A 16,754-nucleotide genomic window follows, 5' to 3' on the forward strand; every position below is an offset into this window, starting at 1 on the left:
GAGATAATATCTGGGTCAAGCCAACAATCCCCCACAAGGGACAGTACAATGAATGGACATCATCATTGTACGTTAGTCATAGAGTCATTCAGCGTGGAAACAGGCCCTTCAGCCCAACTTGCCCACACCCTCCATCAACACTAGTCCCACCAGCCTGCATTTGGCCCATATCCCTCTAAACCTGTCCTATCCGTGTACCTGTTTAAATGATTCTTAAACGTTGCGATAGCACCTGCCTCAACAACCTGCTTCGGCAGCTCGTTCCATACACCCACATTTCATATTCCCTTTCTGTGTGAAAAAAGTTGCCCCTCATTACGTTCCTATTACGGAGATACGGAGATGAGGAAACGCTTTTTTACACAGAGAGTTGTGAGTCTGTGGAATTCTCTGCCTCAGAGGGCGGTGGAGGCCGGTTCTCTGGATACTTTCAAGAGAGAGCTAGATAGGACTCTTAAAGATAGCGGAGTCAGGGGATATGGGGAGAAGGCAGGAACGGGGTACTCATTGGGGATGATCAGCCAGTGTCACATGGCCTACTCCTGCACCTATTGTCTATTGTCTATTAAATTTTCCCCTCTCACCTTAAAATGTAAAGGCAGGATATAATCAGGTACATAAATCTATAGTGCGGCAACAGAACTAAGCGTGGACTGGACCTCTATAATACATGATCATTCCGAGGACCTTGTTACAAGCCAAGTTACCTCTTTTGAAAGCAACATGAATCAGCTACTTTACTCTTTTAAAAGTACTCATTATACAGACACATTGGAAGGCTAGTGACATGTACCACTGCTGGAATACCTATTATTCTGTGGCGCCAACACACATCAGAAACACTGTACAAGTGTAGACACAGATTGGATCTCAAGATCTCCGATTGTCATTGCAGATACCTGGGCTTTCCTCTGTTAAAATACACATTTCTAATGATTTTACTCCATCCATTATGATGCGGAGAATGTGAATAAAATGTTCATAAGAGAGATTTCAGTAAATATTTGAACTTATTCTATTAATTTTAAACCCCGCCCTCTCCCAAATTATTTATTTATAAATGCTCTCCCAAAGTATTTAACATAGTTCCAAAGGTAGTGGGACTTCCGATATCAAAATGCCGAATTTCATGTGTGACCCGTGAGTGCCACAGGGTAGTTAGTCAACTTCCAGGCGCTTCACAATTCAACCCACAAAACAGCACGACTCTCTTCACGAAAATCAGGATTGGGAATCTTTCTCGGTAGATTTACCCTTTGATCACATTTCCACAGCAGTCTACCGCAACTCAAGGAACCTAGTACATGCTGGAGATGACACCCATGGCCTTTGGGTCTGAATAACTGGTGGCATCAGACGGGCCATTCATTAGCCACACTCCGATTATTCCCGTGTGGAGCACGCACTCCTGTCTCCAAGTCAGTAGGTTGTGTGTTCAAATCCTGCACCGACACAGAAGCACAGTACTGCTGCATCCTCTTTTGGATGTGATATTAAATCAAATGCACGCCTGCCCTCGAATATGCGTGGATGCCCAGCGTGTGGACTTTGGACTTTTTCCACCAAAATATGGCGACTGTGCAAAATAATTTCAATGGTGACAATAAAGAACCATTGATAATCAGCCAAAATATGCCTCAGATAAACAGACAAGATCTCTCCTCACTTAAACCTCATGCTGTCAGACGTTATTCAAGCCCTTAGACACTAATAGTGTAATACAGAGTTTGTTACTCTCCTTCATTCCTGCGTCTAGACTCTTTCTGTAGTCTAAGCTGTTTCTCTATCCACCACCTTGGATCACTCAATCACAAGCACATTCCTGCACCCTGCTGGGCAAATGCTTTGCATGAGGCTAGAAGGGGAGAGCTCCAGTACACTATACCCACTACATTGAATCAGAGGAAAGCCCGCGTTGATGCACAACCATAACACGTCACTGGAAGTTTTCTTTGTAGAACTTGAAGCTAAATCGCTCACACTGAGCCTTGATTGTTTTAGCCAAGACTGGAGAACCGCAGAAAAATACGTGGACCTTTCCCTTGTTCTCCTCGGCAATCCTTTGAAAAACCTGGAAGTTAAAAGCAAAAGATCATCGTCATACAGAGATTCATTATTATATTACACCACTAACAGCAACTCTTTTTAAACTCAGTTTTAGGTGTGCCAGAAATGATTCACCCTCAAAACCTAACAATGACGACCAGCTAAAGCCCCTGTCCCACTGTACGAGGTAATTCAAGAGTTCCTCCGAGTTTTCCCCTGATTCGAACTCGGAGAATGTCCGTGGCGGGTCCGCAGGAGTTCGTGGATGTCACGTAGCGGCTCGTACGAGTAAAAAGTAACCATTTTTTTCATAGCGAATATTTTTTTTAAATCGTGGACATTTTTCACAGTGTTGAAAAAACGTCACCGTTACTCATACGAGCCGCTACGTGACATCCACCAACTCCGACGGACCCGCTACGGACATTCTCCGAGTTCGAATCAGGGGAAAACTCGGGAGAACTCTTGATTTACCTCGGACAGTGAGACAGGCCCTTAACTCTAATTCTAATTGTAGGTGCAAATAAAAGCATTGATGCAAGCGGTGAAGAGTTTTGAAATCATAATTCAAAGTGCAGTTTATTTATTTATTCAGTGGATTTGGGTTGCACAGGCAGAGCCACCATTTCATTGCCAATTCCGGATTACGATTGAGGGGGTGACCCGAGTTCTTGAATTGCTGCAGTCCTTGAGGTATGGGTACAGCAGGGTCAAAACTGCACACCAACAGTGACCTTATTAACATCTTGTACAACTACTCCAAGTGCGGCCTCACTAATACCTTGTGCATCTTGTATATCTTGACTCCCGTAAAGTCCACAAATCTATTGATGTCCATTTTGAATGAACTCAATTACTGAGCCTCTGCACTCCACTGCAGTAGAGAATGCTAAAGATTCACCACCACCTAAATGAAGACATTTCTCCTCATCTCAGTCCTAAATGACTATCCCTTATTCTGAGACAGTGAACCCTGGTTCTAGACCCCCTCAGTCAAGAGGAACATATTCTGTGCATCTAGTCTGCTGTGCTCTACGAGATTTTTGAAGTTTCAATTTTCTTTCATTTCTTTAGCCTACCTGCTCAACCTCCCCTCTTACGTTTAACCCACCATCCAAGAAGTGTAGAGAATCTGCACCGGACTCCCTCGATGGCAAGCGATCTCGACCCAAAACATCACCTTTTCTCCAGAGGTGCTGCCTGACCCGCTGAGTTACTCCAGCATTTTGTGTCTGACTTCAGTGTAAAGCAGCATCTTCAGTTCCTTCCTACACATCCTTTCTTAGGCAGGCTTAAGACTAAAACTATCCTCAATTTTCCGAGTGCAGTCTCGCCAGGGGCCTGTATAACTGGTAGACAAAAGTGCTGGAGAAACTCAGCAGGTGCAGCAGCATCTATGGAGCGAAGGAAATAGGCAACGTTTCCAAAAGTTGCCTATTTCCTTAAGTCCGGAAGTGGCGGCGCTGTGATACGGCTGCGGCTCGCCTGCAGTCTGTCTGTTTTTACTTTTTTGTGTTGTTTTTTTTGTCTAGTTTAGTAATTTTTTTGGTTATTAGGTGGTGTTATGTGTGTGTGGGGGGGGGGGGGGGGGTTGAAACAGGGCTTTCTGTCTCTCCCTTCGGGGGAATGCGACTTTTTTGTCGTATCCCCCTTCTCTTCCCCCGTCTGCGCTGAGGCCTAATGGCGGAGCTGGCGGCCTCCAACCTGCGACCGACCTCGAGGGTCCGGAGGTAGAACCAGCCAGGACTCACCAACGCGAGGCTGGCCGTCTTCGAGCTGTGGCGACGTCCGGGTAGCGGCACGACTCGGCGCTCCGGTGAGGGCGGACGGCGCGGGGCTGAGACACTCCCGTGCGGGCGGCACGGCTACCGGCTGGAAGGCGCTCCCGTGGGGGCAGCCCGGTGCGGGGCTGAGACGTTGCCGTGTGGGCGGCCCGGTGCGGGGCGGAGATGGTGCTCCGGCGGCTGAGGCGGCGTTCTGGCGGCGGCGACCTGGATCCGGGGCTCGCCGCGGGCCAGTGGAGGACAATGTCGGGAGCTCGCAGGTAACAGGTTGATGCCTGTTTTCCGGAGCACCCGTTGCAACAACTGCGTCCGCTGAACTGGAGGGCGGCAGCTCCGACCACCCCCGGGCCGCGGAGCTTGAACCGCGGGACTGACTTACCATCGCCTGGTGGGGAATCGCCTCAGCGCAGAGGGAGAAGAGGAGGGAAGAGACAGTAACTCTAAGACTTTTGCCTCCATCACAGTGAGGAGGTGTTTGGTGAACTCACTGTGGTGGATGTTAATTTGTGTTTATTGTGTTTTATTATTATTACATGTATGGCTGCAGGCAACAGCATTTCGTTCAGACCGAAAGGTCTGAATGACAAATAAAGGATTCAATTCAATTCAATTCAATTCAATTCAAAGTCTGCCTAAAAAAGTTGCCTATTTCCGTCGCTCCATAGATGCTGCTGCACCCGCTGAGTTTCTCCAGCACTTTTGTCTACCTTCGATCTTCCAGCATCTGCAGTTCCTTCTTAAACGGCATGTATAACTACACAGGCTTGGGGCTAAAGATTTGTTATTCTTTGTCTCCATGTCTCAGTTCCGCACAGTGCATTTCGCAACTGTGTTGGAATACCAATGAGTTCCTGCTTCAGAACTTCCTGGTGCATTATTTCCATACCCTAAACTGAATGACCAAACATGAAGCTCAATCCATGGAGAAAACACAGAGGATGATGGTATACAGAGATGTGTACCTTGAGCCCATTCAGATATACACAATGCTCGCATCATACTAGCATCAGGCCACACACAATTAAAAGGAATATGTGCTTTAAAAATCACATTTGCTTGCAGCATCTGTTTACTGGTGTTTCATCCACTTATATGAATGTTTACAAGGACATCGGAAGCCAAAGACAGATGAGAGCGAAGCCATGGAGAAAAGATCAGGTGTGAGGACATTAGTTTAAAACTACTTGGAATGCAATTTCCAAAAACATTGGCAAACATCCTGGAATCTCTCTCACTAAAAATGATATTGCATTGATTCCGTACCTGTGAAGCAAATGAACCTAATTATAAGCTGATGGTGGCGCAGGATGGAGATCAGAAAACCTGCGAGAATTCCAAATAGAAAGCTGGGAGGGGAGGGACAGGACAGCTTTCTTTGGTAAAGCAGCATCTGCTGCAGTTCCTTGGCGCCATGCCTTCCTAATTGTTTGGTGCGGTGTTAATATCAATGTTGAGGGAAAGCTGGTTAGCGAATGGAAGAGAAGGTTGTGCAGATGGATGCCGAGATGAAGTAGAATGGGTGTAAGTTCATTCGGAGCACAAGCATCACCACTGATAAACTAGGGATCAATGAGCATTTTCCGGGGACATTGATGTGTGATCCAACGTGACCTAGGATCAGCATATGTGAATGGTGGAGTTAACTCAAAGGGCCAAATGGTGTGTTCCCGCTTCTGCGTTGTTATGTGACAATGCTGATCAGCCGCTTGCTGGCCATGCTTGAAGTTCAATACAACACTCGTTTGGCTCGAAGGGGACATAAGCAGAGGCTCAGTTACTGATGCAGGGATACAGCACGGAAACAGGCCCTTCCACCCACCGAGTCCATGTCCACCAGCAATACCTGTATATTAGCACTATCCAACACATTAGGAACCATTTACAATTTTACCAAAGTCGATTAACCTAGCAACCTGCACGTCTTTGTGATGTGTGAGGAAAAACAAAACACTCAGAGAAAACCCACACAGTCACAGGGAGAACGTACAAACTCCGTACCAACAGCACTCGGAGCCAGGATCGAACCCGGGTCTCTGGCGCTGTAAGGCTGCAACTCTACCGCTGTGCCGCCCGTTTTGGTTTTGTTTTTGACAGGGGTTCTTTAAGCACCCCTGCCTGAAGTTCAAATATTAAATTTCTTCAAACCAAACCTAATGAAATCCCAATCATGACATCCTCAGAACTACAAGATGTGTGGTTAGCCACCAACCGCAACGTTCAAGTGCGAATTATTAAATAGAACCCACGGAGAATTGCTGAGGATTCCCCTGTGGGGAATTTAAACGGCAAGGTTATTGCCGCTGGTGTTGAGCAACTGAAGGTTTTACAACGCGTTATTAAAATATCTCTTAGTGCAACTTTTGGTTGCAATACATTAGTGATTGTTACTGTAAAACATGCATCATTAGATTAAATTGCTATTGAAGCATTTGATACACTTCTCACACCCACATAATGGTTGTGTGAAATCGATAGTGCAAAGGGAAGATAGGGGGAATAAAAATCAATTGATTTACAACTCAACAAGTACACAATCAATGTGTCACTCTGTCATAATCTAAAAGCTCGTTTTACAGTTGTTATGTAATTTAAGAAGCTTTGTAAAGTGTCTGTGTTATAAATTATCTTTGATGTGTCTGTTCAACATTTTTGCCTTTTGAATGTAAAGAGCTGGCCAGTGCATAAAATTCCCACAGGTAACAATTATCAGCTTTTATAACCAAATTAGTATTCTCTTCCAGTCCCCCGTCTCCTTAATATTGCTCATCTGTAATGACGGCTGCGCTTGCTAGAAGGTGAAGCGTGGATGCTGACGCTAGAGGCAGGAAACATGTTCCCGATGTTGGGGGAGTCCAGAACCAGGGGCCACAGTTTAAGAATAAAGGGTAAGCCATTTAGAACGGAGACGAGGAAACACTTTTTCTCACAGAGAGCTGTGAGTCTGTGGAATTCTCTGCCTCAGAGGGTGGTGGAGGCCGGTTCTCTGGATACTTTCAAGAGAGAGCTTGATAGTGCTCTTAAAGATAGCGGAGTCAGGGGATATGGGGAGAAGGCAGGAACGGGGTACTGATTGGGGATGATCAGCCAGTGTCACATGGCCTACTCCTGCACCTATTGTGTATTGCCTATTGTCACCTCGGTTTATTCCTGCCCTTGGATACTGTTCCTGTGGAACATAGATCAGAATTGTACAGTACAGGAATGAGCCCTTTGGCCCACAATGTTTGTGTCGAATATGATGCCTAGTTAAACTGAACTCAGCTGCCTGCCCATGATCCATATGCCTCTATTCCCAGCACTTCCATCTGTCAATGTAAAAGCCTCTTTGATACCACTGTCATATCTGCCTCCACCACCACCCCTGGCTACACGTTCCAGGTCCCCCACTGCCCTCTGTATAAAAGACTTTCCCGCACATTTCCATTAAACCTTCCCCCTCTCACCTTATATTTATGCCCTTTAGTATTGGACATTTCCACCCAAAGAAAAAGATTCTGACTGTCTACCCTATCTATGCCTCTCATTCACTCTATTCCTTCTATACATGAGCAGGCGTGGGAAAAGCGGCCAGTGGCCAGCCTGGCGGACTCAGTGAGTGGGTCAGCTCAGCGCTACAAGCTCTGCGGTACATGTTACAGATCCCCCCTGGGTCACTAACACGCGACTTATGGACACCGCCTGTACATACCAGCAAGCATTTGGGAGAAGGGTGGAATGGATGGGGATGTATTTCCCAGTTGCTGCGAGGCTCCAGATATCTTCTGCTGGGTGAGAACGGGACATTTTCACATGCTTTCTCTCCCCACCTCCCCTCCCTCAATAGTTGGGGGCTGGGTGTACCGAGCATAGCTTGGAGCGCTGAGCTGACCCACTCACTGAGTCCGTGAGGCTGGCTGCTGACTGCTTTTTCCACGCCTGCTCACTCTCCCGTCACCACTCTGTCACCCCGTCTCACACCGTGTTTTTGTTCATTCCGATCCACGGACATTTCAAGCTACAAGCAGCTCTCAGGGAGGGAACCCCGTGGGAACCCAGTGCTACCTGTACCTTGTTCCAGTCTGGCCGGCCGGGCTGGGTCCTGGTGCGTAGGCCTGTAATAGAATCACGCTTCTCCTTCTTTGCCAGAAGATCCAGAGCCATTTGTAGACCCAAGGCCTTCATGTCATTTTTACTGAGGGCAGATGTCATGTACATGTGCATCTCCAGAAACCTGCCTGTACATTGGGAACAGTTGAACAATTAGCAACTCTGCAGTTTGTTTGTGAATGTACATATCTAACAATACTCCATAAGAATAGCATTAAATAACCCAACCATTCTATCATGTTTGATGTGGTTCTGTGCTGACTAATGTAGCTTAGTATCAAAGTATCAAAGCGAAGGATGATGCGTACAAATTAGCCAGAAAAAGCAGCATACCGGAGGACTGGGAGAAATTCAGAGACCAGCAGAGGAGGACAAAGGGCTTAATTAAGAAAGGAAAAATAGATTATGAAAGAAAACTGGCAGGGAACATAAAAACTGACTGCAAAAGTTTTTATAGATATGTGAAAAGAAAGAGATTAGTTAAAACAAATGTAGGTCCCTTGCAGTCAGAAACAGGTGAGTTGATCATGGGGAACAAGGATATAGCGGACCAATTGAATAACTACTTTGGTTCCGTCTTCACTAAGGAAGACATAAATAATCTGCCGGAAATAGCAGGGGACTGCGGGTCAAAGGAGTTGGAGGAATTGAGTGAAATCCAGGTTAGCCGGGAAGTGGTGTTGGGTAAATTGAATGGATTAAAGGCCGATAAATCCCCAGGGCCAGATAGGCTGCATCCCAGAGTACTTAAGGAAGTAGCTCCAGAAATAGTGGATGCATTAGTAATAATCTTTCAAAACTCTTTAGATTCTGGAGTAGTTCCTGAGGATTGGCGGGTAGCAAACGTAACCCCACTTTTTAAGAAGGGAGGGAGGGAGAGAGAAAACGGGGAATTACAGACCAGTTAGTCTAACATCGGTAGTGGGGAAACTACTAGAGTCAGTTATTAAAGATGGGATAGCAGCACATTTGGAAAGTGGTGAAATCATTGGACAAAGTCAGCATGGATTTACAAAAGGTAAATCATGTCTGACGAATCTTATAGAATTTTTCGAGGATGTAACTAGTAGCGTGGATAGGGGAGAACCAGTGGATGTGGTGTATCTGGACTTCCAGAAGGCTTTCGACAAGATCCCACATAAGAGATTAGTATACAAACTTAAAGCACGCGGCATTGGAGGTTCAGTATTGATGTGGATAGAGAACTGGCTGGCAAACAGGAAGCAAAGAGTAGGAGTAAACGGGGGTACACAAAATTGCTGGGGAAACTCAGCGGGTGCAGCAGCATCTATGGAGCGAAGGAAATAGGCGACGTTTCGGGCCAAAACCCTTCTTCAGACTGATGGGGGGTGGGGAAAGAAAGAAGGAAAAAGGGAGGAGGAAGAGGAGCCCGAGGGCGGGCGGATGGGAGGGTGGGAGGAGACAGCTAGAGGGTGAAGGAAGGGGAGGAGACAGCACGGGCTAGCCAAATTGGGAGAATTCAATGTTGATGCCATAAGGACGCAAGGACCCCAGACGGAATATGAGGTGCTGTTCCTCCAATTTCCGCTGTTGCTCACTCTGGCAATGGAGGAGACCCAGGACAGAGAGGTCGGATTGGGAATGGGAGGGGGAGTTGAAGTGCTGAGCCACCGGGAGGTCAGGTAGGTTATTGCGGACTGAGCGGAGGTGTTCGGCGAAACGGTCGCCCAACCTACGCTTGGTCTCACCGATTTAAATCAGCTTACATCTAGAGCAGCGGATGCAGTAGATGAGGTTGGAGGAGATACAGGTGAACCTTTGTCGCACCTGGAACGACTGCTTGGGACCTTGAATGGAGTCGAGGGGGGAGGTGAAGGGACAGGTGTTGCATTTCTTGCGGTTGCAACGGAAAGTGCCCGGGGAGGGGGTGGTGCGGGAGGGAAGGGAAGAATTGACGAGGGAGTTGCGGAGGGAGCGGTCTTTGCGGAAGGCAGACATGGGGGGAGATGGGAAGATGTGGCGAGTGGTGGGGTCACGTTGGAGGTGGCGGAAATGGCGGAGGATTATGTGTTGTATTTGCCGGCTGGTGGGGTGAAAGGTGAGGACCAGAGGGACTCTGCCCTTGTTGCGTGTGCGGGGATGGGGAGAGAGAGCAGTGTTACGGGGTATGGATGAGAGCCTGGTGTGAGCCTCATCTATGGTGGCGGAGGGGAATCCCCGTTCCCTGAAGAACGAGGACATTTCCGATGCCCTGGTATGAAATGTCTCATCCTGGGAACAGATGCGGCGTAGGCGGAGGAATTGGGAGTAGGGGATGGAGTCTTTACAGGGGGCAGGGTGGGAAGACGTGTAGTCCAGATAGCCATGTGAGTCAGTGGGTTTGTAAACGGGTCCTTTTCACAATGGCAGGCAGTGACTAGTGGGGTACCGCAAGGCTCAGTGCTGGGACCCCAGCTATTTACAATATATATTAATGATCTGGATGAGGGAATTGAAGACAATATCTCCAAGTTTGCGGATGACACTAAGCTGGGGGCAGTGTTAGCTGTGAGGAGGATGCTAGGAGACTGCAAGGTGACTTGGATAGGCTGGGTGAGTGGGCAAATGTTTGGCAGATGCAGTATAATGTGGATAAATGTGAGGTTATCCATTTTGGTGGCAAAAACAGGAAAGCAGACTATTATCTAAATGGTGGCCGACTAGGAAAGGGGGAGATGCAGCGAGACCTGGGTGTCATGGTACACCAGTCATTGAAAGTGGGCATGCAGGTGCAGCAGGCAGTGAAGAAAGCAAATGGTATGTTGGCTTTCATAGCAAAAGGATTTGAGTATAGGAGCAGGGAGGTTCTGCTGCAGTTGTACAGGGTCTTGGTGAGACCACACCTGGAGTATTGCGTACAGTTTTGGTCTCCAAATCTGAGGAAGGACATTATTGCCCTAGAGGGAGTGCAGAGAAGGTTCACCAGACTGATTCCTGGGATGTCAGGACTGTCTTATGAAGAAAGACTGGATAGACTTGGTTTATACTCTCTTGAATTTAGGAGATTGAGAGGGGATCTTATAGAAACTTATATAATTCTTAAGGGGTTGGACAGGCTAGATGCAGGAAGATTGCTCCCGATGTTGGGGAAGTCCAGGACAAGGGGTCACAGCTTAAGGATAAGGGGGAAATCCTTTAAAACCGAGATGAGAAGAACTTTTTTCACACAGAGAGTGGTGAATCTCTGGAACTCTCTGCCACAGAGGGTAGTCGAGGCCAGTTCATTGGCTATATTTAAGAGGGAGTTAGATGTGGCCCTTGTGGCTAAGGGGATCAGAGGGCATGGAGAGAAGGCAGGTACGGGATACTGAGTTGGATGATCAGCCATGATCATATTGAATGGCGGTGCAGGCTCGAAGGGCCGAATGGCCTACTCCTGCACCTAATTTCTATGTTTCTATGTTTCTAAATGATTATTCAATGATACCTTATATTGTCACATGTTCCTAGGTACAGTGAAATTCATCGTTTTTGCAGACAATCCCGTAAAATCGTACAGCAGACCGCTTCTAAGTAGTACACAAAGAGTCGCCACGTTTCTGATGCTAACAGTGACGAACAAGACCTGCTGCCGCACAAGGTCGCAGACCCCCCCCCCCAGCCGGGTCCCCCTTTGTTCTAAACATTACCCATTACTTGCACACATTTTCAGCTCTGTTCATAGTCACACCATGTATGGCAGATTCATTAACATTGTACTAATTTAGTGCAGAAAGGAACTGCAGATGCTGGTTTACACCGAAGATAGACACAAAATGCTGGAGTAACTTCCTTCTCGACCCAAAACGTCACCCATTCCTTCTATCCAGAGATGCTGCCTGTCCTGCTGAGATATTCCAGAATTTTATGTCTATCTTTGGTATTACTTTAGTGTTGTTTTTCAATGCGATTGTCAACGTTTTAATCTCAAACTGGTGGAGAAAAATGCATAGAAAGGTGCCTTAAACATTTCAAATTTCTATCTGTCTGAAGAAGGGTTTCGGCCCGAAACGTTGCCTATTTCCTTCGCTCCATAGATGCTGCTGCACCCGCTGAGTTTCTCCAGCTTTTTTGTGTACCTTCAAATTTCTATACCCTTCTTAAAGTTTTGCATCTGAGACGGCTAATGTCTTTGTTTACAATGTCTGAAGAATGGTCTCGACCCGAAACGTCACCTATTCTTTCGCTCCATAGATGCTGCCTTCTCTGAGTTTCTCCAGCATTTTTGTCCACTTTTGTTTACAATCAAATCACTAGTGTCACCTACTAACATGTAAAACGTTATTCTATTGACAATCTCTCAGGCAGGATCTATGGCATACAATAACGGAGATGCAGCACAGAACATCGGCCCTTTGGGACAGTGAGTCTGCAATGACCATCAGCCACCAATTTACACTAATCTGACATTAATTCCATTTTTCATTCTCCCAACGTCAATATTAACACTAGCCCAAGACCTGACATCACTGTTGCTTCCGACTTCCCAAGTAAGGACAAATTTACCCGACGTAATCTGTACAGACACTAATTGAAACTGAGAGCCAAATGGATCATGATGAAAGTTACACAAGTTGACAGGGCCTTCTGTGACTCAATGAGATAACAGTTAGGAGAACGGGACCCGTTAGAGGTTGCTGGATACAACCTGCTCCACATTAAAGTGCATGAGTCAATGGTTAAACCATATTCTTAGAATTGCCAAAGTCACCAAAAATGTTCGAACAATCAGAAACATCCGCATTTTTAAAACTATCAACATTTTCTGAAAACAAAAACCTAAAGTAAAATTCCTGAGATTAAAAAAACACATAAGCATTTAAAAATGTTGAGTAGTTAAAGAAAATGTTAATTACCAATGTTTAACTTAAACTTAGTCCCTCAACACTATTTGCCTCCACTGAAAGAACCACTCCAGAACCAGGGGCCACAGTTTAAGAATAAGGAGTAAGCCATTTAGAACGGAGACGAGGAAACACTTTCTCTCACAAAGAATGGTGAGTCTGTGGAATTCTCTGCCTCAGAGGGCGGTGGAGGCAGGTTCTCTGGATGCTTTCAAGAGAGAGCTAGATAGGGCTCTTAAAAATAGCGGAGTCAGGGGATATGGGGAGAAGGCAGGAACGGGGTACTGATTGGGGATGATCAGCCATGATCACATTGAATGGCGGTGCTGGCTCGAAGGGCCGAATGGCCTACTCCTGCACCTATTGTCTATTGAAAGGAATGGAAAAGTACTCCCTGAGTCATGTGCTCCATGGTGTGATTTAGTCTGACATGATAGTGTGTACCCATGTACATTGCTGGATATGGTGGACCCTGCATGGAGTAAGAGGATGACTTCAACGTTACCACCTTCTCAGGTGCCAGGAACCTACCTTGAATCTCCTCATCAGCCTGGTCCATCTCCAGTTTAGTCAGGAGGCTAACAAACCACTCAAAGGACTTCTGGTCTCTGTTGATCCAGATAAAGTCAACCTGCAACCACAAAGCTGGATCTTAAATCTCTTGCCGAGTACCAATGCCATTCCAAGTTACATCTTTCATCTGAATTGTATTAGTGCTCCCCTGACCATCAGCATCAATACTGCAGAAGCGTTACAGACAGCTGGCTGGTGTCACTATGGTGGTTGTAGCATTCACCTGCCAGTGAACGCTGGCATATGTTTTTAAATGTAACTCAGAAATTGTAGGGCGGGGGGCTAGTCATAGTCCAGGGTAGGGCTGTGAAACCTGCTCGCCTCAAATAAAGTCAAATGGAGAAAGTGTGCCTTCCATAGCTGGGGTTCTGCCGGATTCACCTCTACCCCATTGCAGACATTGAACCTTGTTTATGGAACCGATGTGATTCAATGATGTGAACTATATTCTGCCCTTTGTATCTTCCACATTGCTCTACCTATTGTACTTGAATACGACTTGAATGCAGCTATGTACAGCATCATCAGATGTGATTGAATAGAATGCAAAACCAGGGTCTATTATCCAGGGTGGGGGAAATGAAGAATCAGAGGACGTGGGTGTAAGAGGGGAGAGATTTAATAGAAACCTGAGGGGCAATTATTTCACTCAGAGGGTGGTGGCTAGATGGAATGGGCTGCCAGAGGAAGTAGTTGAGGCAAGTGCAATAACAAATTTAAAAGACACCTGGATAGGTACATGGATAAGAAAGGTATAGGGGGATATGGGCCAAATGGAGCTAACTTAGACGTGGCATCTTGGTCAACGTGGATGAGTTGGACCAAAAGGGCCTGTTTTCCATGCTGTATGGCCCTGACTCGAAACAAAGATTTTCATTGTACCTCGGTACACGTGTCAATAATAAACCTAAACTTCAAATCTTTGGAGGCTGGGGTCGTCCCTTTATGGACTCTTGTTTACATTCCAAAGAAAGATCAAGAGGTACAGGATAAATACATGCTCTGTCCAGCTTTGAAACTCTTTATAATTAACTAATCAATGTAATGTTTTTTCTTTTTTTTATTTGGTAAGTGAACCACACGGTCTTATTCCAATTTTCTATTTATTTACTTCTTTTTTTTTCCCTATCTACTTATTTTTTTTAATTTTGATTGCTGGTTTTCTTATTTTGTTTTATTTATTGAATTGAATGAATGCCTTTATTGTCATTCAGACCTTACGGTGAAGGTGTTGCACTGTTTTGTATATATCTCTTAAAAATCAATAAAAATGTAAGTGAAAAAAAAAAGAAACTCTTTATAATTTGATCAGAGGATGTAATCATTCGCCAGAGGAAACTGGTAAACTGGATGAGTTTTATAACAATCCAGCAGGTTCATGATCCTCATTACAGCTTGTATTTTAATTCCAGAGTTTACCTAATAAACTTACATGTGTCTGTCTGATGTCATGGTGGATTTTGACCTTGTCTGTGGGTTATGAATCTGGACCTCTGCTTCATCACTCCAGTAAGATAGGATGCAACCAATTAGAGTTTTGGAGGAATGTCTCCATATCTATTTTACCAAATTCAGGGAACTAAGGTTGATTCAACAAATACCCCAATCCACAATAGCACCCAAGCTTCTGTAGTAAACTGGATATGGGAAACTCCAGTTTAAGAAGGAACTGCAGGTGCTGGAAAATCGAAGGTAGACAAAAATGCTGGAGAAACTCAGCGGGTGAGGCAGCATCTATGGAGCGAAGGAAATAGGCAACGTTTCGGGACGAAACGTTGCCTATTTCCTTCGCTCCATAGATGCTGCCTCACCCGCTGAGTTTCTCCAGCATTTTTGTCTCCCATGGGAAACTCCTCTTCAATCTGATTAGTTGTGCCGTCATTTTATGCCATAGAATCCAAGCAAACATCTATCTGTTTCTCAATGATCCCAAAGCAGTGAAGGATACAGATGTGGAAACCCAGTCCCTGCAGCCTGCTCTTAGGAGCTAGCTGGTGGCACGTCACAAAATCGCAGCAACGATGAACAGCAGAGAAGAGCTCATCAGCGCCTCTACTTCCTGAGAAGATTACAGAGAGTCGGTTTGTCAAGGAGGACTCTCTCTAACTTCTACAGGTGCACAGTAGAGAGCATACTGACCGGTTGCATCGTGGCTTGGTTCAGCAACTTGAGCGCCCTGGAGAGGAAAAGACTACAAAAAGTAGTAAACACTGCCCAGTCCATCATCGGCTCTGACCTTCCTTCCACCGAGGGGATTTCTCGCAGCCGCTGCCTCAAAAAGGCTGGCAGTATCATCAAAGACCCACACCATCCTGGCCACACACTCATCTCCCTGCTACCTTTCAGGTAGAAGGTACAGGAGCCTGATGACTGCAACAACCAGGTTCAGGAATAGCTACTTCCCCACAGCCATCAGGTAGGTATGTTGCAAAGCCTACCTGAAGCGTCGTTGAAGATCTGCTGCTGAGGGTGTGCGCGATTTTGGCGCCGTTTAGAGGGGGCGGGTTTAAAACGCGATTTTCTCTAAGCTGTTCCAATCGAAAATGTTCAGCCTAGTTAATTATTAACGAAAAATCGCTGGAAGACCCCGTCGCAAAAGCTATTATTAGGTTTAAAGGCCTTGAATAATAGTTATAGTAGTTTAAAAATCAATCTCTAAACCCGCGACCGCCAGCAACCGCAGGGTCTCATAAAGCAAATAGCAGAAGTTAGGTTGTATATTTTTACATTAAAAAGGGCTTCTAAAGATCCCTTTATACAAAGTTTAATATTGCGAGTAGCTCAATTTGGACCCATTATATCGCGCAGTATTTTTCTGGGCATTTGGAGCACAAATCTACCGCAATGTGAACGTTCTAAACCAGCGCGTTCCACAGGGACCCACTGGAAAGCTGATTTAAATGGGCATTTATTTACAGCAATTAAACACTAAATTCCTTCCATTTGGCCTATAAATTAATGTAAATGAGATTTAAAAATCATGTTTTATTGTGAATTATTTGTGAATATTATTTGGACATTTAGGCTATTTAAAAATGTTAATCATTTATTAAGAAATGGATAGATGTTTAGATCTAGTAATTGAAGTCTGAAATTAGCTACAATTAGGTAACTAACTAATTATATGCTTTAATTTCAGGTCATCCAAGTAAGATTATTTTATATTTGTTTCAGAATGCTTCAATCTATGATAACTGAAAATTTCATTCAGTTCTCTTAATTTTTAAGAAAGTTATGGGCTTTTGACTGTTCACGATCACAGCTTTTTTGTTATGTCCATAGAAAATCAATAGGGAACAAGATGCTCATTTCCCAGTATGAAAATGGCCATAACTTTTTAAATACTTGAGATATGAAAGTGAATTAGGTGTCAAATTAAACTTATTTTTATGCTTTATCTGATGGGATAAATTACAGACTTGATTTTTAAAATCTCAAAATT

At 45.3% G+C, this 16,754-nt stretch overlaps 1 protein-coding gene across 1 annotated transcript in view; it reads right to left on the reverse strand.

The window, feature by feature from the left end:
• Nucleotides 1–735: 735 nt before the first annotated feature.
• Nucleotides 736–16,754, reverse strand: part of nox5 (NADPH oxidase 5) — a 71,360-nt gene continuing 55,341 nt past the window's right edge. Inside the window, exons 14-16 of the mRNA XM_033050097.1 lie at nucleotides 13,271–13,370; nucleotides 7,878–8,044; nucleotides 736–2,071 (exon numbers count right to left, since the gene is read on the reverse strand). Of these exons, the coding sequence (XP_032905988.1) occupies nucleotides 1,937–2,071; nucleotides 7,878–8,044; nucleotides 13,271–13,370 (402 nt within the window). The 3' untranslated portion in view covers nucleotides 736–1,936. The remainder of the gene's footprint in view (nucleotides 2,072–7,877; nucleotides 8,045–13,270; nucleotides 13,371–16,754) is intronic.

This window comes from Amblyraja radiata, chromosome 34, assembly GCF_010909765.2.
Source record: "Amblyraja radiata isolate CabotCenter1 chromosome 34, sAmbRad1.1.pri, whole genome shotgun sequence".
Taxonomy (NCBI): Eukaryota; Metazoa; Chordata; class Chondrichthyes; order Rajiformes; family Rajidae; genus Amblyraja; species Amblyraja radiata.